General features: G+C 43.6%; 2 protein-coding genes across 2 annotated transcripts; both read right to left on the bottom strand.

Moving 5' to 3' along the window:
• Window positions 1-2,282: 2,282 nt before the first annotated feature.
• Window positions 2,283-5,724, bottom strand: FGF23 (fibroblast growth factor 23). Its single transcript, XM_040063222.1, has 3 exons — window positions 5,496-5,724; window positions 3,196-3,299; window positions 2,283-2,720 (listed from the first exon to the last, which is right to left on the bottom strand). The coding sequence occupies exons 1-3, from the start codon at window positions 5,722-5,724 to the stop codon at window positions 2,283-2,285; spliced, it is 771 nt and encodes a 256-aa protein (XP_039919156.1).
• A 10,378-nt stretch (window positions 5,725-16,102) lies between these two features.
• FGF6 (fibroblast growth factor 6) lies at window positions 16,103-22,577 on the bottom strand. Its single transcript, XM_040062491.1, has 4 exons — window positions 22,238-22,577; window positions 21,221-21,324; window positions 18,997-19,244; window positions 16,103-18,825 (listed from the first exon to the last, which is right to left on the bottom strand). Exons 1-3 carry the CDS (start codon window positions 22,575-22,577, stop codon window positions 19,068-19,070), a joined length of 621 nt encoding a protein of 206 aa, XP_039918425.1. The 3' UTR covers window positions 16,103-18,825; window positions 18,997-19,067.
• Window positions 22,578-22,908: the final 331 nt, after the last annotated feature.

Raw genomic sequence — 22,908 nt, 5'->3', positions numbered from 1 at the left:
CAGAGCTCTCGAGGAGCAAAAGCCAAGAATAATGGTATAGGAATCAAGTAAAGATATCAAACTGGAACATAAATAAAATCACACCTCTCCACTGTATAGACAGCAAGGTAAAAAGTCTGGCCATATTTTGAATAAGCAAGAAAAAGCACAATTGTCTGCTTGCCTGCAATTCCCTTAATTCCTTAGATTCACTCTTACCCTTCAGAAATTAATCAAAAACCATGATAATTTTAGAAAAACAAATTCCAAGAGATGGAACTCTAGGACTAATCCTGATCATCTGGCTTGTCCTGTGCTCCTGAGTATTTACACCAATTAGGAATCTCTCCATCTAGGATGATTATTCTAAGTGTAGAAACAGGACCTGTGTCTTTTCCAGCATAATGAGTTGGATGTGGTAGATAAAGCGATATTGTGTATATATACAAATATGGGGAGAAAAAAAGAGATTATTTTAAAAGCTGTCAGCAGTCCTGCTGCTGTGCTAAATCAAAAAAAAAAAAAAAGAAAAAAAAAAAAGGGCAAGAAACCCAGGGGGTTCTTATTTTGATTTTGTTGCAGTGATGTAACTCCAGTGGCTTCAGTGAACTACTTCATGAGAAAGAAAAAAAAGAACAGCATCCAAGCTAATGGTTTTTGTATGTTGCTATGAGCACACTGAGGAGTGATGTACCACTTCAAATTGTTGTCAGGCTGATAAATACTCTAAAGAAACAGAGCAGAAGAATCTCTGTTTTGATGTGCAAAAAAAAAAGCCCACAAAATAAAAATCTCAAATCTCTGCCATAGTGGATTTTGTGCTGCTCATCAGTGCCTTGCACCTGATTTCTGCAGAGTTAATCAAGAATAGCTTTTTTAAAGTGAACCTACCCAAAACATAAACCATCTAGGGAGAAAGTTTTGTCACCATTAGAGATCTCCTGATTAATAGTAATTTCACTCCTACAATTATAAAGCATCTGATACCTGCTCAGAACTGAATACAAACAGGAATGCTAATTGGACATTCCTTTTCTAAATACAAACCTAATTTTCACTAGAGGAGAGTCTTCATTATAGTCTAAATATTAAGCCTTTGGTTCTTATGAAACATAATTTATTTTTTTCCCTGTAGAGTTCAGTATTATGCAAAATTAACCATCCTGTTTAACACACTGTTGATTATTATTAATCCTGGTACTTCTCTCTGGGTTGGAAATACGCAAAAGTAATGATCTTTATTTCCATATTGGGATGCTAGAATTTAGTAAATGTAGAACTGTGATAGAGAACCACTTGAGGGAGAGTGAGATTCTCCTCTTTTTTTTCAAAACCTCAGCTTGGATTCAGTGTCAGAAATTGCTTTTTTCCTACAGGACCCTTTAATCCTGTCCTGTTGTCCTGTCAGTTCCTCCAGTTTTCCATGTCTGCTGCTCCTGTGACAGCAGAGTGGCCTTTTTTTGACTCATATGGGTGAAGAGAGAATGAAGCTCCAACTTAAAAGCTAAAAACAAAGAATCACAGGATGGCTTGGAAGGGGCATCAAAGCTCAGCCAGTTCCAACCCCACTGCCATGGGCAGGGACGCCTGCCACTATCCCAGGTTGTTCAGAGCCCTGTCCAACCTGGCCTTGGACACTTCCAGGGATGGGAAATTCACAGCTTCTCTGTGCAACCTGTGCCAGGGCCTCCCCACCCTGACAGGGAAGAATTTCTTCTAAAATCCCACCTAAACCTGCTCCTGTCTGTGTGAAGCCATTCCCCCTTGTCCTGTCTCTGCAGTTTCTGAAGAAGAGCCCCCTTCCAGCTTCCTTGTAGCCCTTTCAGCTATCGGATACATGACATATATGGTAATTTTTACATAATAAAGTAACCCACCACCTGGCAGTGTGTCTGCTGCGCTTGGACAGGATGGTGCTAGTCAGAGGATTCCCTGTCTCTGCTGGAATCTCGGATGCTCCAGGTCTCTGCATCAGTAACATAACATTAGTTTCCCATTTCATACAAGAGATCTCTTTTTGTTTGTTTGTTTTCCTCATTAATGCAAACTTAAGGTGATTCAGACCCCAAAAGGTTTGGTTTGTGTTACTCTCTTGAAAGATGGATCTTCTTTCCAGTAGAGCTCAAGCTGGAAAAATCTGACTCCTACTTACAGGTGGTAGTTTACTGGCAAAAAAAGATTTGAAGCTAAGGAACTTTTCCCAATGTCTCCCAGGTTTCTAAGAGCCCCTTTGGCATTCAGGCCGAGCGTGACAGGCAGTTCCTTTTGCCTCTGTCTTCACCTGGGGAGCGTGGGGGCCGCGGTTATCTCGTGATGTAGAAGCGGGGGCTCGGGTACCTCCTGGCCTCCATCATAGCATGGGGATCGTCGGGGTTCACCACGTCGTTCTGGTTGATCCTCATGGGCTCCCTGGGCACGTGGGGAAAGTCTGCTGGCTGCTGCTGCAGGGAGCCAAACACCGGGGTCTTCCTCTGCGGGACCAGGATCTGATGGGGATCTACCGGATCGACATCCGCGCTCCTGGTGTGTCGGTGGGGCTCGGGCGTGTTGAATCGGAACAGTGGGATCTCATTCCTCCTGGACAGAAACTGGGAGTATGGTGGTGGGTTCATACCGGGGGAGAAGGCTTCTTTAACTCTGCCTAAGCTCACCAGGAAGTGGTGTTTGGGGGATTGGTACACATCGTACCCGTTTTCGAGTGTCCTGTGGTTGAACACACAGTCCTCTTGGCTGAAGTAATGCTGAGGGGAAAAAACAGGACACCTGTGAGCAGAGGAGTCTGGTGAATTACAAACCCTGGTTAAGGAGGGAAAGAGGGATGAGATCTTGCAGCAGGTGTTTTCTAATCAACCAAGTCTGTGTCTGACCTGAATGTAGATCAGAGTTGCATGTCTATGCTTTCAGCAAAGGAATTTTAATGATAAACCCTGTTTTCTCCCAGAGGGTCCTCACCCATGGCTCTGTGCTACAGATTGGTCCCTCAGTGGATCTCATTTTGTCCTCATTTACCCAGGCAGAACCTCAGATTATTTTTGTCAGCTCTACAACTTAATACAGTCATAGGAGAGAGCAAAGTTTGACCTAAGTATCAGATCTTCTCTAACACTTCCCCCTGCACCTGCAGCTAACACAGGCTTGCCCTGGCTGGGGAAATGGGCACCACAGCAGCAGAATGCACTGGCCATTCAGCCTCAAGCCTTAGGAAAGGTCACTCACCGAGCCAAATATGTTTCCTTTCGTGTCCATACACAGGTAGCGTCCACTCTTCACACCTGTGATTATTACTGAGCCAGCACCCTCTGATTTGATCATTAGGGCACCTGTTCAGAACAAGAAAAACATCAAATCCAAGATCCATTTCAGCACTGCATTTACAGATCCACAGATGGTCTGGCTGGAAGTGACCTCTGGGAGTCCAAACCAACCTCCCACATGACCTGGGACTGTTGCCCAGAGGTTTGCTGTGGCTTTGGAAAACACCCAGGATGGAGGACACCTCTCTGGGTGTCCTGTTCCAATGTGGCACTAACCTACCAAAGACAACTTTTCTCCCCTCTGAAGTCCCATATTGTGGTCTGAGGACATTGCCCTCAGTTCTACCATTGCCCACATCCAAGGAGAGTTCATCCCCCTCATCTTTGTGACTCCCCTGTGGTATTTTTTCAGTGGTGCCCAGCAGTGACACCAGAGGAAAGGACAGGGACTGAGCCCAGGAAGTTCCACCTGGACAGGAGGCAGAACTTCTGCCCTGTGCAATGACTGACCCCTTAACAGACTGTCCAGAGAGGGTGTGGAGTCTCCTCACTGGGGATATTCCAGAACCATCTGGACACAATCCTGTGCCCTGTGCCCTGGGATGGCCCTGCTGGAGCAGGGAGGTGGGAGCAGGTGAACCCCTGTGGTGCCTGCCAACCTCAACCAGTCTGTGATTCTGTTATTACATTGCCCTTAACATCTTCTTTTGCTGGACTAAAACCACAGCAGATCATGATCAAGGCCCCCTGAAAACCCTGTGCCAGAGCAGCTTCACCTACTCATCCAACTTGAACTGGGGTTGCTCTAGTGCTCCGAGACCGATGTCACCGGTGCCAGGTAAAATGGGAATTACAACTTTCCTTGAGCTGCTCCTTGCATTTGACTCAGTGCCTGTTGCCTTGTCCCACCCAGAGGATCTGTGCATACCCAGGCCATGCCACCCTGGTGCAGAACTTGGCACATCCCATTGTCTGGTGGCTCAGTGGCAGCAAATCAGTCACCCTCCCTTTCAATACCTCTTTTATTGTCTGATTTCTATCTTTGCTGCTCCACCATTCCAAATTCTGCCATGCTTGTTTCATGGCAGATATGGGAAAATGTGATATTTTGCTGTCTGTTCTTCTCTAAAATCCCACACTGGTTCTTGCTCAACATACCTAAAATGAGTTTTATAAAATCTTTAAATATGTAGGGAGAATAACAAGACAGTGCCAGCATTTCTGTGAGTGTTTCATTATCAATTCCTTAAAAAAATAGCAGAATGTGATCCTTTTTCCTCATTAATTAAATTATAACTTTAAAAAACATCCTTTTTTACTTATGTAAAAGCTTCATTACCTAGGCTTAGATTTTTAACTGAATGTATAAAGTAGATGTAATAATAATAGTAGTAATAATAACAACAACAACAACAACCCGCATAGCTACTTGTGATTTGAATGCTGCTAAGAGAGAAGTATTTTTGAAATGCTATAAAACAACCTTAAGTCTTAAACCCCCCTCCTCCTCCCCCCCCCACATTTGTCTACTAACTAGAGTTTGGGACAAGTATTTAGCAAAGGAAGAAGAATAAACTCTTCACTGTTGAAACAGAATAATAAAATGTATAATCAAATAAACTGTGAGGACACAATTTGAGAATCTTTTAGTGATACTAGGGCATAGTTTCTTCTCATGAGCCCCAAAGCCTCAAACTTCTTCTTTGCCAGTCTGGACTTTCATCGTTTCCTCCTTTTTAACTGGACTTTGCATGGCCATGTTCTGGGCACATTGAAACTTAAGTTTTAGTAGTTTTCAGCCCTCTGCCCCAAAATCCAGATTTTATGGATGCCATCAGTTTTCTCTGATGCTCTGGTGAGTTCCCTCAGTGCAGTTCCTTTGGTAACACCATCAGTGGGAAGTAGCTATTTGGGGAATATCGTTACCAGCCTCTAACAGGAACTTCCACCAGAAACTGGGGGTAAAATCATGAAGTGAAGGATAATTCAGGTGGTTTTTCCTTGCAGGGCATTACCGGAAGATTATGGGACTTTAGTTGTCCTAGGCAAGGAAGGAAATTCCCTATCCACTAGATTTCTTTGGAGCAATTTTATTTGTTAAACAAAAGAAGAATTATCATGATGTGTATTTTCCATCCCATGGCCATGCTCCTCTGCCTGCCTGCCCGATGAGAGGAGGGGATTTTCTATAGGTGGTGAGGAAGTAAAAAAATCTTCTTGTCCCTCCCCTGCTCCCATGGAGGTCTGCAGGAAGCCACTTACTGTAGATGGTTTGGTGAGGAGCGCCATCGATGTAGCCATCAGCGTTGATTTGGAGGTGGAAGCTGCTCCTCTCTGTGTCGGTGTAGAGATGCATGAGGTGGTCTCCATTGCCCCAGCTGGGACTCAGCAGCGGAGAGGAGTTGGGAAAGGCGAGGGAAGCCTTCAGGCTGCAGAGCAGCAGGAGCAGGGAGCTGCAGGGAATGCTCTGGGGAATGGCTCGCCGTTCCATGGTGGGTCAGCGTCTGCTCCTCGCCTCCCCTCGTGCCTGGAGTGTGAATCCTCAGACAGGATCCCTTCTTCTCTGCAGAGGCTTATAAAGGGCAGCAACATGACATCACACAGGAAAACCTTCTCCACATCCTTGATTTTTGGCAAAGCAACATTTTAAGTGTCCCGAAACCTCAAGGGAAGGATCTCTGGCTAAGGTGTGTGGGGGAAAAATGTAAGGTTTCTAAAGACAGCTCACGAAAGCTAATCATATGTTCAAATGTTATCTACAACCCTGTGACATCTGAAAGCTTCCCACGCCCCTACTGTTGGGTCCAGGAAGGGCAATCCACTGCACTTGAACTGAAGGGAATGACCCTTCGGACCTGAATTATCTTTCTTTTTTGCCAGATGTGTTTATTCAGACTCCCACCTCCCCTCACGTTTCCAAGCTGCATTCTGATTTAGTGGAAACATCAAATACAGCTAAAATTTTGTTGCCAATGTACCAAAAGTTAATATTAAGTTGTCCTGAGCCTGACTCCCCCTTTATTATGGTCTAAGTTCCACAACAAGCCTGTTGGGCTGATGTTTGTGTCACTGCATTTAAGTGAAGGGAACTTCACATGAGCAGAGCCTACTTCAAATAAACTGTGCCTTTTATTTCTCCTGTTTCCTTTTGCGTCACATAAATCATCTAAAGTTGGTCAAAACCAGTTGAAAATAATATGTAGAACACTTAAAAGCTGTATGTTTGCTCCTGCATTGCACATCTGGCTGGCAGTTTGAAAAAAATACTCCAAGATACAAGACCTGCTTCTCAGGTGTCCTGCCAGCGTTGTGGGTCTCTTCACAAACAAATTTTCTGATTCCAAAAATAGATGGTTCCATTTATTACATGAAAATGCTGTACTAATGGGGCACTGTATATGGGTGAATCAGTGATTCAGTAGGAGTGACAGGTTCCAAAACTAGACTGTGTTAAGGTTTCTTTCAAAATTGAATTGAAACTTGACAAAAGTACCAAAAAAAAAGAAGAATATTTCTTTAATGAATCCTGAGGATTTTAACTGTGGCGGTGTTAGGTTCAGTTTCAGTCTCTAGCTGGACACAGCACAAATAATTCTTAGTTTCATTAACAAGCTGTGGAGCTGTACCATCACCATATAATGCATCGATGACATTAATGGATTGATACAACTGCAACCTACTGCAAAAGTGGATGTGATTTTGGTTTTTTTTTATTGTTTAAAATTAGTAAAATCCTGCCAAATTCTTCTGCCACACCTGTGTAAATCCAGAGACTTGCGTCAGAGTGTATTCACCTGTGTAAATGACAGCACTTTTTAGCCAAATTGTATAAGGGTCACATCTTAAACTGATCACGCTGACAAAACTGGCTGCACTGAAAAGACAATCTGGGTCTCAGATGTTCTACTGCTTATAACATCTGAAATGCTTTAAATTAAAAGGTAGCTTAGAAGGAAAGCAGAGTTAATTTTTCTTCTCTTTTTTTAATTTTTTTTTTTTAATTTATTTTAAGAAGTTTCTCTATTTACTAATGAAATTATCTACACATATTTTTCATTCTGGTCTTAGAACAAATGTTTGGGTTTGTTGGTTGGTTGTTCTGTTTTTTTTTCTTTGCCCCTTTGATTAGGCTCCTCTGGAAATGTGGATACTGATCCCTCAGTTGCAGAAGTGTCTCATGGAGGCACTGTACCCCCTTGCAATATTCTGTCATTCTTCTGTGACTGTAGTTTTTCTGGTTTGATGTTTCATATTCACCATGACATTTTGCTGTGCTTGCCAGTATGCACTGATCTGATCTTTCTCCTTGTGCCTTGGTGGCACGGAAAACATTCTCAGATGTTTGAAAAATTTATTCAACCTCATTTAAGCACATGCCAGTTGTGAGCATCTGTTTCTCTTTTTATAATAGTCAGACAAGCAAAGATTACTTTTACAAGCTTAAATTGTTTGGGATTTTCTCAAGTTTCCCACAGCCTCAAGAAAACTCCAGATTTTACTAAAATTCTGTTTAATCTGCTGGGCTAAAGTGAATTTATTAAGTCCCTGCTTGTGAGAATGATAATACAAATTCTGATTTTTCATAGACTTTTTTTGCTATAAACCTATAAATGTGGGGATTTTGTGGGTTCCTGGTTTTTTTTTACAGTCCATGTCTTTTTTTTTTTTTATTTCAGGCTGATCCATTTATTCCTTCTGTGGGTATTTCACTTATCCTCTACCCATTCAGCTGTTGGTGGGGCAGCCAGGTGTATGAAAGCTGCTTTACTCCCTCAGCCAAGTCTGTTATAATGGAAGTGATGGCAACCTTTCTTGTCTTGCATGTTACGCTGATGCATCAGCAATAACAATATTTCTGCGACTTTTGCCACAGGAGTTGCTATTAATTTTTCAGGTTTCTGTATTGCTCTGTGGTGTTTGATGAATTGAGGTGGCTTTTCTCAGCTCTCAGCGAAGAAATTGCTGACAGTTTACAGAAATTGCTTGTTATAGGGAGAAATAAAAGGCAAAAAAAAAAAAGGGAATTTAAAGATCGCAACCATTTCACATGGCCACATTTCCCACTTCCCACTGCAGAGGTGCTACACAGCCAGTGTCAGGTGCCAGAGTGATGCAGGATACTCCTTAGACATACCCTGGAAAGGGAGCTGGGGGACAGCCTGGAGGAGCTACAGGAACCAAGGTAAAGTGAGGAAATCCTCACTCCAGAGCAAAAGATGGATGAAAGGAAAAGATGGATAAGACAGACCCCAGCTTTCAGGATTAAATTTATTCGAGATAATCATTGAGCAACCTGGTCTAGGGGGAAAGTCTCCCTGCCCATGGCAGGGGGTTAAAACAAGATGATTTTTGTGGTCCCTTTCAACCCAAATCTTTGTGATTCTGTGATTGATGCTCCAGCCCTTAGTGAGTCTCACTCCTCTCCCTCCCTGCCATGCCTTTGTCCTAGGCCTGCTCCTGCTGCCTCCTTCTCCTTGCTCAGCTCAGGTTTATCCGGGTGTTCTGGGCACTCACCAGGGCCAGGTGCCTCTGCTGGAACACAGATGACAATCAGGCCTCCCTGGTATCATCATTTAACTGCAAAAGTGTACAGAGAAGGAACTGAGCGTCTGAGACTGAGGTCTGACTTTCCCCCATTTTGACTGCTTTGAGATTTCAGCTTTAGGTCATTTTGCAATCCAAACTTAACCACCCCAACTCTGTAAAACCCTCAGCAGCTAAATGTCATCCCTCGTGCTGCTTTCTTTTACTGCTTATCCCCTGAGTACTGGAGAGCACTCACAAGGCAAAGGCAAGCTTTTTTTTACAACAGACTTAAGCTACTACAAGTCACTTGCAGTTATCTTTTGGAAGGGCTTTGTGGATCATCAGAAATTTACAGGTTAAAAAGAAAAAAAAAAAAGTTTTCTACTCAGTCTAATGGATTTGCCTTCCAGGATTGTCCTACGAGTAAAACTACACGTCCCCTCACAGTGCTGGAGTTCCTTTCATCACGTAGGAGCACCTGCAGCACTCTTGCCTAATAAAGCATATTGACTTATATTTAAACAGGTGGGTGGCTTGCCCTTTTGCAGCACTCTGTGCCATCTGAGTGCCTGTGCTGGCCTCAGGAAGCCTCTTGCTCTCTGCTGCTCAGCTCACACGGGAGTTTGTGTTGACAGACTTGAAACCACCTCCGCTCTTAATAATTTCCTTTGCACTCCGTCTCTTCAGAAGAGGTCACGGAAATCAAGGGCCTGTCCCTCTGCCTGCCCTTCCTTAAAATCACTGTTGCAAGCGGCTCTGGGACGATCACACCCCCAGCGTTGGAAGCACAAGGGTGGAGTGCCTCTCCAGCAGTTATTCTAGGAATACTGACGCACTGAGCCGAGGGAATGTACAGTGGATGCTGTGTGTGTGTGTGTGTATGTGTGCAGATGCCTTTGCCACAGACTTCGCCCGGTGTTGTTAAACACATCCTGAGTGACCTTATTTGGAGGCCCCATTCTTGTCACACTGCCCACGACTAAAGAAAACATCCTGGCTCAGCTCACCTACGTGAAAAAGATGAGGTAAGCACAGCCCACTGGGTTCGGGACCGCAGCATGTACCAGCAGTTTCTGCAGTGTGCCTGCTCTAATGAACTGAAATGAAGGGCCTCATTCCTCCTCCAGCCGAAATCCTTGGCACGGCTCCCAGGCAAAGCAGAACCAGTCCCTAAAAGGTTTTGTTTTCTGAACAGAGAGTGTTTCTGTCATTTTAAGGGGGTCTGAGTTTTCTTAGGTGTTGTGGGAGAGAGGATGGGTGCAATTTGTGGTGAGAGCTGCTAATATACCCTCAGTTTAAAAAAATATAAAAATCATAGAATCACAGAACGAAAGGGATGAATGGAAAGGATCTTAAACATAATTTCATTCCAACCCCACTGCCATGGGCAGGGACACCTGCCACTATCCCAGGTTGCTCGGAACCCCATCCAGCCTGGCCTTGGACACTGCCAGGGATGGGGCAGCCACAGCTGCTCTGGAAAACCTGTGCCAGGGCTTCAGCACCTTGACAGGGAACAATTTCTTCCTCATATCCCATCAGTGTGAAGCCATTCCCTTTTGTCCTGTCACTCCAGGCCCTTGTCAAGAGTCTCTCTCCATCTTTCCTGTGGGCTCCCTTCAGGTCTGGAAGAAAAACGTTCTGGTTTGGTGTTGAGGCTTGGAAGGGCTGAAGTTTGTCCGGATTCTGAAATCCGCCCTGTGCACACCCAGTCCTGCTGCCCTGCCTGCCCAGGCAGTGTGTCTTGTCTGAGAAAGTGTCTTCCTTCTCCTGGTGTGCTTGCTTCCAGGTGCTAAGGAATCCTGGGGACACAGATACACAGCCTCAACAAGAAAGTCGCTTCAGTCATGCATCTCCTGTTGTCATACACTGCAAGGTGCCTAAAAGCAGGCTGATGGTTTTAGTTTAGGAAAACTCTTCGGTTTATGTAAAGTTTCCTATTTCCCAACATTGTTTTCTCAGCTTGGACTAGAAACATCCAGGAGCCTCTTTTGATCTAAGCATTTCTCGGATTCAACGACATCTGCCACTACATTCATTAACAGTTTCCAATAAACTAAATGGGGTTTTTTCCCCCTTATTAGACAGAAGACAAGGATAGATAATAAACATTGTTGTAACCTAATTTTAAACTTACTCCAATCTCTTGCTTTCACATGTTTCACTCAGATCTGTCTCCTTGAAGAAGAGATAAAAAAGGCTTAGGTTAAAGAAATTAGGAATGGAAAATTAAAAGAAGCAGAGGGAGATGCAGTGAAACAAGAAGACAAAATATGCAGACATCATCATCAGCCAAGGGCACTTTTACTGTGGGTCAGTAACAACAGCGTGTGACTGATATGGCTCGAGCTGCCTCTGCAATTGCAGGTGTTGTTCTTTAACTCTGAGACTTATTTTTTGTGAGATGGCTTCGAAACTAAAACTTCATTGGAGAAATCTTTACTCTCTGTAAGTTTTAAGAGTAATTTTTTTAACACAAAAGCCTAAATAATAAGTGAAGAAAGTCATGACTGAATATTGTCCTTGCACTCGGTGTTTCTAATGCAAGGAAAAAAGAAAGATTCCCTAAGCCACTGCAAGGCCAGTCTTTAATTCTGGAGTCCTTTAAAGAAACTTGGAGATCAAAGTTTGTAAGGGGCAGGGCAAGACAAATAACAATGGCTTCATTTTTTCAGCTAAACTCTGTTAGCTCATCTTTGTTCAGAAGCTGGGTTCTGTTTTCTGCGCTATTTCTGTGACAGGGAGCACACTGAGGAGGATTAATGTGACTGAACAGAAATCTGGCAAAAATATGTCTTAAACTGGATGTCTTAAACTCCCTGATTCAGGTTCTCCTTCACAAAATGACTTTTCTGGTAGACATGCAGCTACAATTTTTTTTTTTTTCCTTTTCTTTTCCAGTGTAGACACAATAGTTCTTCATGTTGCTTTCTCAGCTTGCCACGTTGCTGTTGAGGAGGAACTGGAGAGTCACATTGTGGAAAGGTTCATCAGCTGCTGGGACACTGATCCTGCACCTGGGCCCTATTGATCTTTGGCCATTTTCACAGCTGTCACAAGCTGGTGCCATGCCAGGGCTGGTTGGGAAATGCATTCTCTTTCAAATAAGTCAATCAGGCTGTTCCTCTTATCTTTATTGAAGTTCTGGACTCTCATCAAACTGCTCAGTTCTCCAAAAGCAAAGATTTCCTTGCTGACAGTTTTTTCAAAACTTAGAAATGCAACTTAATATTTTTTTTCAATTAAAAAAAAAATCTTCTTTATTATCCCTTCCATTATGCCAGTTGAAGTTTCTTACATGCCAGAGGCTGGTTAGCCCATCTGCCTACCCTCAACAGGATTATGTCTCTTTGACACTGGTGTCACTTCTTGACCCTTTGCTCCACGGTTGATTCCTCCCGCACTCTCCACTTCTGGTGGAAGAATGGAAATGAATTGAAGGTACCACCTTCCTGGCCAGCTGATGACCATCTCAGCATGAACTGAGGTTGCACAGAATGCAAATAAGAAATGTCATACACAAGAAATTCTAGTCACCCAGGTGGCCTGTGGACGTGCGTGTTGGTTGTTATAGGGGTGCAGGAAAAAAATCCCATTGGAGATTAGCTTTTTTATTTTGAAATCTGCAAGTTTCTCCTTAAAATGTGCAAACACGCCTGCAGATTTGCTCAAGGTTTACAGAAAGTGACACCCAGACATACCCCATACATACCCACTTTCCCACAGTTTCTATTTCCATAGTCATTGCTTTTGCAGAATCATCATCGTCATCGAGCGGTTTGGGTTGGAGAGGACCTCACAGCCCATCTCACTCCAGCTCCACTGCCATGGGCAGGGACATCTGCCATTATCCCAGGTTGCTCAGAGCCCCATCCAGCCATGAACACTGCCAGGGATGGGGCAGCCACAGCTTCTCTGGACAACCTGTGCCAGGGCCTCACCTCCCTCACAGGGAACAATTTCTTCCTCATATCCAAACTAAACCTCCTCTCTGTGACTTTGAAGCCATTTCACCTGTGTTTTTACCCTGGGTTAAATGTAAACTGTCTTGTCCCTCACTGGATAACTGAGGTAGTTAAAGTGCTCCTGATCTCACTGAGTAACACCTATGCTGATTAGCATTAATTCCCTTCTTTGGGTTTTTGCATAATTTTGGGGGTTTGCCTCTTCAGTAAACTGGAAGATTTGTGTTGGACCAGTGAGTCCAGGGCTCAGGTCCTAGACAAAGTAACTCCAGGAAAAAAGTGAGGCTCCAGCCACTTGGAATGAGTCAGGATGGATCATTTCTCATTAAAAAAAAAAAAAAAAAAAAAAAAAGGAAAGCTCTTCTCCAGAGTGCCCTGAAACAAATATAATTATAAATTGCGTTGTTTTAGATATCATCCCTGATGACTTCTAGTTTGACGTAAGTTGGCGTGGTCTCATTGTCCTTGGAGAAGCTATTCCACAGCTGTCAGCTATGGTTCATGAAAGCATACAATAAAATTGTGAGTTGTAAACAGTTAATTGTGAGGGGGAAAAAATTAGTCCTAATCAAGGCATTTTGGTCCACACCCTGTGACGAAAAATAACCAAGAATTATATGTGCTCATGAGATACAGAACTGAATCATATGTTCAAATATCATGATCCAGGGACACAGCTTGTTCAGCTCATCTGGACTTATTGGCCCCCTGGATTTTGGCCAAACACTTTTCAGCAGCCTATGGCTTCCAAAACAAACATGCTTTTGGACTGAGCTGGATGCAGAGCTTGGCTGCAGAGAAAAAAAGAAATGTCTGCTTGTGGCTGCATACTTAGTTGTTTGTTTTTATATATTTTTTTCTCCAATGACAGATATTTCCTTAGCCAGGATTCCTCAGTGCAGTTCACTGCAATTCCAGCTTGCATTACAGATATTAAACCTAGAGATTCCCAGTTTTAAGAGTTTTATCTTAGCCTGAGTCTCCTCAGTCATCCAGCAGCTGGAAAAGATTTTTATTTCCTCCTTTAATCTTGGGTTCTGACAAGGAAACCAAATGTCCTCTTGGCTTCTGCAAGTCGTTGTGATTCCAAACATGGAGCCCAAGAGTTTACAGCTGGGCCATTTTTTGAAGGGACAAAGTCACCTGTAGTTAAATACCTGGGACCGAATTATGTCCTCCACTGCTCAAATTGATGCAGAGCAGGGTGGCTTCAGCAAATGCCGAAAGTAAAACAAAAAAAAAATCCCCCAAAAAAACAATGCAAAAGAGACGTGAGGCTGTTTATTTCCTTTTATATCTTTAATTAGATGGCCAATACTTAGCCCAGGTTGCTCAGAGCCCATCCAACCTGGCCTTGGACACTGCCAGGGATGGAGTAGCCACAGCTTCTCTCAGACAGCCTGTGCCAGGGCCTCACCAACCTCAGAGAGAACAATTTCTTCCTCATATCCCATCTAAACCATCTCTCTGTCAGTGTGAAGCCGTTGCCCCTTGTCCTGTCACTCCAGGCCCTTGTCAAGAGTCTCTCTCCATCTTTCCTGTGGGCTCCCTTCAGGCACTGCAAGGCCACAGTGAGGTCACCCCAAAGCCTTCTCCTCTCCAGGCTGAACCATCCCAATTCCCTCAGCCTTTCCTCCCAGCAGAGCTGCTCCATCCCTGTGCTGCCCTTGGTGTCCCTGCTCTGGCCTGGCTCCAGCAGCTCCCTGTGCTTCCTGTGCTGGCCCAGGGCTGGATGCAGCCCTGCAGGGGGGTCTCAGCAGAGCGGGGCAGAGGGGCAGAATCCCCCCTCCCCTGCTGCCCTGGGGCTCTGGGTGCAGCCCAGCACAGGGGGCTCTGGCTCCCAGCACTGGCCCTGGTGCTGCCCCTTGCTCTGAATGTGTTTTCAGGCTGCACTGAAGCCACACATTTCATGGACCTTTGTCTCCCACCAAGGTTTGTGCACCTGCACCTGAGCTTATCCTGTACATGTGAGTTATCAGAAAGCCTTCCCTTTTCCTTTTTTTTTTTTTTTTTTCCCCTTTCCCTTCATGGTACTGAATCCTTCTGATGATTTCTGCAGCCATTTGTGTTGGTAAGAGTTAGCTCCAGCAGGAGGGATGCTTTCTGTCAATGCACAGGATTAATGTGTTTTGTGTCAAGATCCTATAGAAGATGCCAGCCCCTCTTAGACTCTCAGCAAAGCACGGGCTGCTCTGGTGACCCTTTTGAGACCCCTGTGTGTGTTGGACCCCCTTGAGTTGTTATCCAGAGTTTAAACCAGAGCTTAACGAATCATGAAGCTGTTGCAGGGTAGGTGGGATTCTTCCTGATACATTTCCCCTAGCTTTGAAGTTCATCCTGCACTCATCTAAGAGGTGGGATTCAAGCCCTCTGACAGTCCTTTCCCATCTAAATATCTCCATAGAAACAGAGGCGTTATTAAGTTTCAAATTACCTGTGAGGAAGCAGAAAATGAGGTAAACTCAGCAAAATGTTTCCTGTTCTTCATAGAGGTGGGAGGCTTATCCACCATCTCTTGTCCCCAAAATTTCTGGGAGATTTTTTATCCCCCAAGCTGAGAGCACGGAGTGGGAAGGGAGCATGGGAAGTGCCCATGCCTCCCAGGACGCCTGGACACTTCCCAGGCAAGAAATCTGAATTATGCTAAAGTCTACAAAAATTTGAAGTGTACCAATACATACTGTGGTTCTAGAGGTGAATAAAAGCCAGGTTTGGAGGAGGAGTTAACACAGCATTTCCGAATCAAGAAAAAAACCCCCGAATGTTAAGAGGGATTTAGAGTCAAAACACTACCAAAAATGTATAAAATTTTATTTTATGAATACATTAAACTATTGTGCGCAGCACATACATATAAAAATAGAAGCAATTTCACAAACAATTGATTGGACAGTTTTGTGTTTCTTGCAAATTTACAGTCTCAGTTGTGAGTCCATATTGAGTCAGAACATGAGGTATATTTTAGTGAAAAAAAAAAAAAAAGTAATCTGAGAACTTTGGCACCATTTTACTGTGCAAAATAAAATCTTGGAATTGAAATAGTTAGTGAGGTATACAAATATTATTCTGCTTTTCCGCTGTGTGTGTGTCTGTGTCTGCATGTCTGGGAAAAATACATTTATTTAAGAACATGATTCAGTTCCAGCCAAATCTGCTTTCTAACAGTGGTGGTTTAATTCTTAGAATTGTTATAGGGTTTGCCTGAGGAAAGAGAAACTGTAAAAATAGGCATCAACTCTACAGGAGAATCCCATGTGCAAAATGTGGGCATGACAGGCTGGTGTGGAGCATTCACAGCAATGTTTTCAAAGCTCATAGCCCGTGACATAACCCCTGTTAATGCACATTTGAGACGAGATATGTTTTGAAGTTCCTAATTTGGCCCTGATTTGGGAAATCCCTTTAGTTTCATGAGCTTTAGTTTCATGAGCTTTCACATACCCTTCTTTGATTTCAGCTGTGATTTCTGGGTTGATCTGGCTGGCATTGAGGTGTAATGAGGAAAAAAGCAGTGATGTAAAGAGAAACTCAGCCGAGTGACTGATGGGACTTTCCAAATGCCCACCAAAACTGCATCCAAAACATTCTGCAGTTCGTAAGAACGGTCTCAGCCTAGCAGGCTGTGACTAAACAGATTTATAGAATCACAGAATGACTGAGGCTGGAAAACACCTCCAAGATCATCAAGTCCTACCTTGTCAACCAGAGCAGGGCCAGTCATTTCCTGAACACTTCCAGGGATGGTGAGTCCACCACCTCTCTGGGCAGCCTGTTCCAATGCCTGACCATTCCTTCAGTGAAGAAATTCTTCCTGATGTCCAATCTGAACCTCTCCTGGCACAGCTTGAGGCCGTTTCCTCTTGTTCTGACTTCTTGTGACTTCGTCTACAGGTCGTCCTCCCTTGACCAGTGTGTGCAAAACAGAGCCAGTGAGTCTGATTCCCACCTTCTGTGCCAGCTGTCCCAATGCTTACCAGTCCTGGCAAAAATCACTTTCTCTAGGCTGACCTGGTTTAAGAGGGAACAGGCTATCCTGTCATAAGGATGCTGGATTAATCTGTGATCAGAAACAAACTTGTGTGCCAGCATCTGTTTCCTTCTACATCCCTGGACTCTTCCATACTTCTTCACACTTCATTTCAAAGACAATTAAGAATATAACACCAGGATACAGGTTGCCAGGTAATGTATTTCAACACAACTCTCTGTACCTCTAGGGATTCTAGGTCAATGTACTGCCTGATACCCTCCAAACTTTTCTTTCACCCACTCTCTCCCTACTCAAAACATCCTGATTTTTCACTTCAAAGGCACATTTCTCCAAAGCAAACTGCTGCGCATGTTGTGGGTGAACAAAGTGTGTCATCTTGGCTTCTCTCTGAAATACTGCAAGACCAGAAAATGAAGAGCAATTCCTTTCAACTCCCTTCCTTCCAAAGCATCCCATTCCTGTATTGTGAGCAGCATTCCACTCTATTTTGCTCCTCATTTACACTGTGATCATCACTTGCATTTGAACCAGATAAATTCAAGTATAATCACACTGGAGATGCTAGAAAACTGCATCTTGTTCACAAAACAATTGCCTTGAGAGCTTCTCGGGAATGGTGGTGGTGAGTACATCCACGTGGGTACGTTCTTTGGGCCAAATCTTCTGCAGCTATAAACTGATCGTTTTCCTGGGCTGATTTACTCCAGCTGAGGATCTGGCCCTGACAGTGTCTCTCATGCATGTCAGAAGGCTCAAATTCATCACGAATAGACAGCCCCTGCAAATAGAATGGCATGTCAAGGCTGGACATAGCCCCATTTTGGCTGGACGTGGGAGATAATCTTGCACTCAGATATTCACTTCTGCAGCAGCATGGTCCATCTATGCTGAAAATGCCCATGCTCTGACATTGCATTGAATCTAGTTTCAAATTTAGGAGCACGCCACCAATGCAGGAATCCCAAGGCTTCTGGTAACTGACATTTATAGTGACTATTGACTTAGGGCCTCTTAAAATACTCTTTCAAAGGCATGGAGAATGCAGCTTCATTGGTGATCTCGAAAAGGGTTGTCAAAATAGCAAGGCAAGGTTAAGTGCCATTTGCACCGCTTCTAGAAGAGCTTTGAAGAGTTTTTCATGCAGCTTGCTGTGTTGTCTTTGTAACTGATGCTTTGCAAGTGACAGAAATTGGAATTATGGCACGAATTCCTCTCTCCCAACATAGGAAGGCATGCTTGTGCAGTCTCCTTCTTTCTCTGTCCTTCATACCTCAGGGAGGTATGATAGAGAAGAACCAAATATACTTAAGACAGTGAAAATTCAACACAGAGTTTTCCAAAATAACCCTTTGCTGGAATTTTCCATTAATTTCTTATATTTTATAAAATGCAACCCCACAGACCAATTCTAGTTCTTAGAGATTAACAACATTCAGGCTAAATGAAAGAGAGTGTCTTTAAATATTTCTTTTCTTTTATATAAAGGCACCTGGGCATCAGGAGACTGGGATGATTGATTCATTAAAAGTATGTAATTACACAGATGCACACTCACTCATCCCATGTCTATATATATACAAATATTAATATTAAAGATGTACACATCTATCTTGGAGGTAAGTCTAAACTAAGCTCACAAAATGCCGTTCAAAATCCTCAGCTCCAAATCAGTTTTGCGTTTGGGACCCGTCTGTGATTTATCCTGTGGCCCTTCCCATGGGATATTGATTGTAGGTCTTCATTTTTCCAACCAGTCCAGGTGAAGAGACCCTGGAGAATCCCCTCAGAGACAGAGGGGCTCCGGGAACAATTCGCTTGTTTAGAAACAGTTGTGGAATTGGCACCTTAATGATCAAAACAGGTTGAGGACTTTTGGGGACAGGACACAGTCTGTAGAGGGGGGTGCAGGCAGATATTCAGATGGAGTGAGCTGCCTGAAGCTCTGGTGGAGCAAAATCATTGGGTGATTTGGCCCATGATATGTAAACAGCGTGCTACAAGAGGTTATTATCTGAGGTAAATAATAGTAAATCACCTATGATTTGATGGTTGCCCACAGCCGTTCCGCATCCTCCAAAAACTTCCTTTGCACTCCAGCTTGCATTTTTCTCTGTACAGCACCAAAGGAGGCACAAAGCCACATGAAATTTGTACCGAATAGAAGAGAAGCAGCATTGTATTACATATGCTATGTGATGAATCTAGTACAAATATTTTTATCCAAATATACACATAGAGATTTCTTTTTGTTTTTTTCCAATGACCAGTATAAATACTTTACCTGGGATGTTATTCCCCATGTGCAAAACGAAACAGTTTGTCCTGGGATTTAATCTTCTGTTTTGCTGGTGCTCATATCCTTGGTAGGAAGTGGGTCACTGTCATGGCAGGAGAGACCTTGTTTCCTCTCTTCACCCTGCCGTGTTTGCTCAGGGCTATGTAAGCGCCGCGGTGAACGTTGGATTCATACGCGTTGTAGTTATTGGGCAGCAAGGTTTCCCTGAATTTGCACTCATCTTGGAAAACAGCCTAAGGAACAGCAAGGGGAGGGGTGGGGATACAAATCAGGTACAATCAATATTCCACCAAGGCCCAGGTCATTTTTCTTCCTCGCGTTTTTACACCCGGGCTCGTTGCAGTGTGCGACAGGTGGTGCCGCAGCCACTGCGGCCAACAATAAATCTCCCTCCTTGGTGCTAATTTGGTGTCAGATGAACTCAGATGCCACCTGTCCAGATAATGGACTGTGTATTTCCTGTGGCAGATCGAGTGAATTCATTATAAACCATGGGTTTCTTCATTTTATTTGCAAGATTTCTGTCAGCATCGCACCCTCTCGCCCAAACAACAGCTTTATTTAAGATCTCCCCTCTGCCAGCAGTTCCGTCATTTATAAGAAAAAGTGATAAGCTGGCTGTCAAAACCTTCAGAGCTTTTCCAAACAGCAGTGTCCAGGGACAACTGCTTGCTTGAATAAGATATTTGATTAGCAATAAATCTTTTATTTCTTAAACCATTAGTAATATTTAACTATGCAGCCAGTTCTAAGCTGAGAAAATAGTTTTTATTTTTCTCCATGTCAAAACATGAAAATCCAAGGAGAGAGAGTTATCTGGGAGAGGAGGTGCAAGGACAAGCAGGAGACAAATGCAGAGGAAATTAAAAGAGAAAGCAGAATAATTCTCTGACTTCAAATATCTCGCACGTGAGATGCCACCAGTGCAGTTCTACTTGGGTACCTGTGTGATAACACCACACAAAGCCTGTAAGAGTTTAACTTAAGGCATTGTGCTGTGCAAGGGAAAATGCACATCTCTTACAGCTTTTGAAAGTGTCTTTGAAGATACACAAAACTGTATTGAAAGTGGGGGGAAAAAAGTCAAAGGGATTTCTGAAGCCAGACCCTGCACTTGTTTATGAAGACCCAGCTAAGTAAAGCAGTTGGACTTGTGGCACTTTTTAGGTGCTTATGATCACTTGTGATTGAAAGAGTATTCCTGAAGTGGGACCTTAAAGTGTCCTACTGTCATTATGAGTGTGGGAAGGAATCAGGCAGGTTAGTAATGGCCACAGGTCCCTCACAACATTTGTCATTATTTTAAACAACTGCAATGCTTTGTTGAAACTACAGCTGTTCCGAAGGAAAGGATTCTGCTGTTCCTTGACAAAAGCAATTGATACAACCGGTGCCATTCATTACTTTGTGATGGGCTGATTTTGCCTATTGCCCAGAGCCAGGCTCTTTCAAATGCACCTCCTAACAAGCACTTTTCTGCTGGATGTTGGCACCGGAGATGTGTTGCTCACATCTCAGAGATTAAACTGCGTTTAGATAGCAAATTATCTAGATGAGGATGATGGTGTTTCAGTATGATTTGAGTACCATTGTTAACAGTTATTATTATTTTCTCACCCTTTGCAACTGATCTCACAAAACTGATCATTAAAATAACCCCAGCCACACATGTTGACCTTGTAGGGTAGGCTTCCTATTTATTCTTGATGGTGTGGTTGTTTTTGGTAGGAAGGAGCATGTGGTCATTATTTTACTAAGGGTAGCTGTTGGAAATGGCTATAATTGTGCCTCTCCTACGCACAGTGCAATGCAGAATGGAATCAACGGGGCTCAGCTTTGCTACAATGTGTCTGCAGCCCTGTGACCTTAGAAGAAGCCATCTAATTAATCCAAACTACTTTGCAGAATATGTTCATTTTCATAAGGCGTCCCCTGTACAGTCTTACAGGAAAATTTAAAATCCCAGCCCCAAAACAGCCACGCTGCTCGTTGCATTAAATAGCACTGATGACAGCAGGCTGGGCAGGATCCCTGTAACACGAGGGCTATTTTCTCTGCTCGTAATCAGAGATTTCCATAAGGAAAAGACTGAAACAAACAAAACCCAAAACAAACTAACCCCAAACAAGCAAAGCAAAACACTAAACCAAAACAAACCACTTCAAAACCTTTTTGTTCAAACTGAAAAACTACTCGCACTTGTACTTACCGTCCCATACAACCTGCCCTTGCTGTTCATTGCAATGAAGAGAGCACTTTTCACACCAAGCAGGCTTACAACACCTCTTTCTACAGTGGATATTTCAAAGAGACCTGAAAAACATGAAGTTTAATAGGAGTGTTATCACAGAATCTAGAGCTAATGGAAGGCAATTCAGATATATATTTTTTTAAACCCTAACAAACTTGTCATATATTCTTTATAAGAATTATATCCCTAATGCAGCAAAATAAATATACACAGATAAGATCTTGGGTTTTCCTACATGTCACAGGATTTGAAAATAATTATTCTAGAGAATTGTAATCACGTTCTGTATAAGCCTTTTCCTCTATCAAATTCTTTAGAACTGTCAAACTCTGGACCTTTTCAATAAGAAAGTTATTTTTATGTAATATGCTATACTTACAAAAGGTTTTTTACTGAGCCTTAAAGAAGTGTGGCTTGCATTTTGAAGTCCCTCATGACATCTGCTGCCAAAGATTTTAGCAACTGCCCTCTACAGGAAATTCAAATCCACATGACTAATGCTTTCCTTAATTCTTAGGGTAACAGAACAGCACCCACAAGCACGAGCAAACCAGGACCAGCAAACCCCTTCCATGGGACACACTGAGCGTCCCAAAAATACTGGTCAGCTGGGAGTCAAGAATCATGCTTTGGCCCTCTGGACTCAGCAAAAACCTCCCAGATTCAACAGGCAAATGAGAAGGTGAGAGCAAGAAAATGCAGCAGAGAGTCAGTTTTCGACCCAGTTTATCTTTTCTCATCTCTTCAGCAAAGCAGGTAAAAATTAATTCTATCTAAATTTGTCTAAGCATTTTGTGCCACATTTCAGCCTGAAGGGTTCTCATGTTTATTGATCCCAGAGACTTTTAAAAGGCAAGAGATGCAGCACAAATTAACAACATCAAGTCGTAACATTTGCACTCTGCGAAGGGTAATTACTAGAGTTCACAGCAATTAAGTGACATCTATTCTATTTCATTTCTGGATGCAACTCACTGTATTGGTTTTCATTGTGAACTCCGCTTATCCTTCCGTCTGGGAGGATTTGAAGGTGAAACCCGATGCCCACGTTGCAGTAAAGCCTCCGCTGCCTCTTGATTCCTAGCAAATAGTCACTTTCCCAGTTCACATCTGCCTTCTCCCCTGACATCCCAGCCATGGACCTGGACAGCAGAGATTGCCATCCTCTCTCCAGCAATGTGCCATTAGTTCTGCTTACAACTGGGTGCGTGGCAGCAATCCCGGCTAGCAAACCCAGGAGAAGGAACGCAGGCAACGTCCGCTGAGCGCCGGCGTCGCAGGACATAGTGACGAGCAGTCTTTGTGCCGTGGCCATCCGGTTCACCTCCTGGGCACGTGGTCAGAATTAACGGCCCTAAAAATACCGCCCTTCTTGTTTTTCTCCCTTCAGCATGGTGGCAGAGGCTTATTTTTGGAAAGCAAATAGAGCTTGCTGACCTGAAACTAAAGCCCGATAGCGGTTGGGTTGGGAGCAGAGACAGGCCAGCAGGACTCCAACTGGTGGGGACCATGGTTTGTAGATCCTGCTTCCCGCTGGGCAGCCTCCGTTATATTTGATTGAGCCATCTTTATAGTGCAGGGGCTGTCCCTGCCCACATCATCACTCTGACATCAACGGCCTGCCCAAGGTGAGGCTGCCAGGGCTG

Source organism: Hirundo rustica, chromosome 4 (assembly GCF_015227805.2).
Source record: "Hirundo rustica isolate bHirRus1 chromosome 4, bHirRus1.pri.v3, whole genome shotgun sequence".
NCBI lineage: Eukaryota > Metazoa > Chordata > Aves > Passeriformes > Hirundinidae > Hirundo > Hirundo rustica.
The sequence above is the reverse complement of the archived record's forward strand: the minus strand, read 5'-3'. Positions and strand labels throughout refer to the sequence as shown.

Coding starts and splice junctions, on each gene's coding strand:
- FGF23 (XM_040063222.1), bottom strand. CDS start 5,724: ATGGAACGGCGAGCCATTCCCCAGAGCATTCCCTGCAGCTCCCTGCTC. Junction 3,300..5,495: donor TCCTCACCAAACCATCTACA/GTAAGTGGCTTC, acceptor TGTTCTGAACAG/GTGCCCTAATGATCAAATCA. Junction 2,721..3,195: donor AAGGAAACATATTTGGCTCG/GTGAGTGACCTT, acceptor TTTTCCCCTCAG/CATTACTTCAGCCAAGAGGA.
- FGF6 (XM_040062491.1), bottom strand. CDS start 22,577: ATGGCCACGGCACAAAGACTGCTCGTCACTATGTCCTGCGACGCCGGC. Junction 21,325..22,237: donor TCACAATGAAAACCAATACA/GTGAGTTGCATC, acceptor CATGTTTTTCAG/GTCTCTTTGAAATATCCACT. Junction 19,245..21,220: donor AGGGCAGGTTGTATGGGACG/GTAAGTACAAGT, acceptor GCTGTTCCTTAG/GCTGTTTTCCAAGATGAGTG.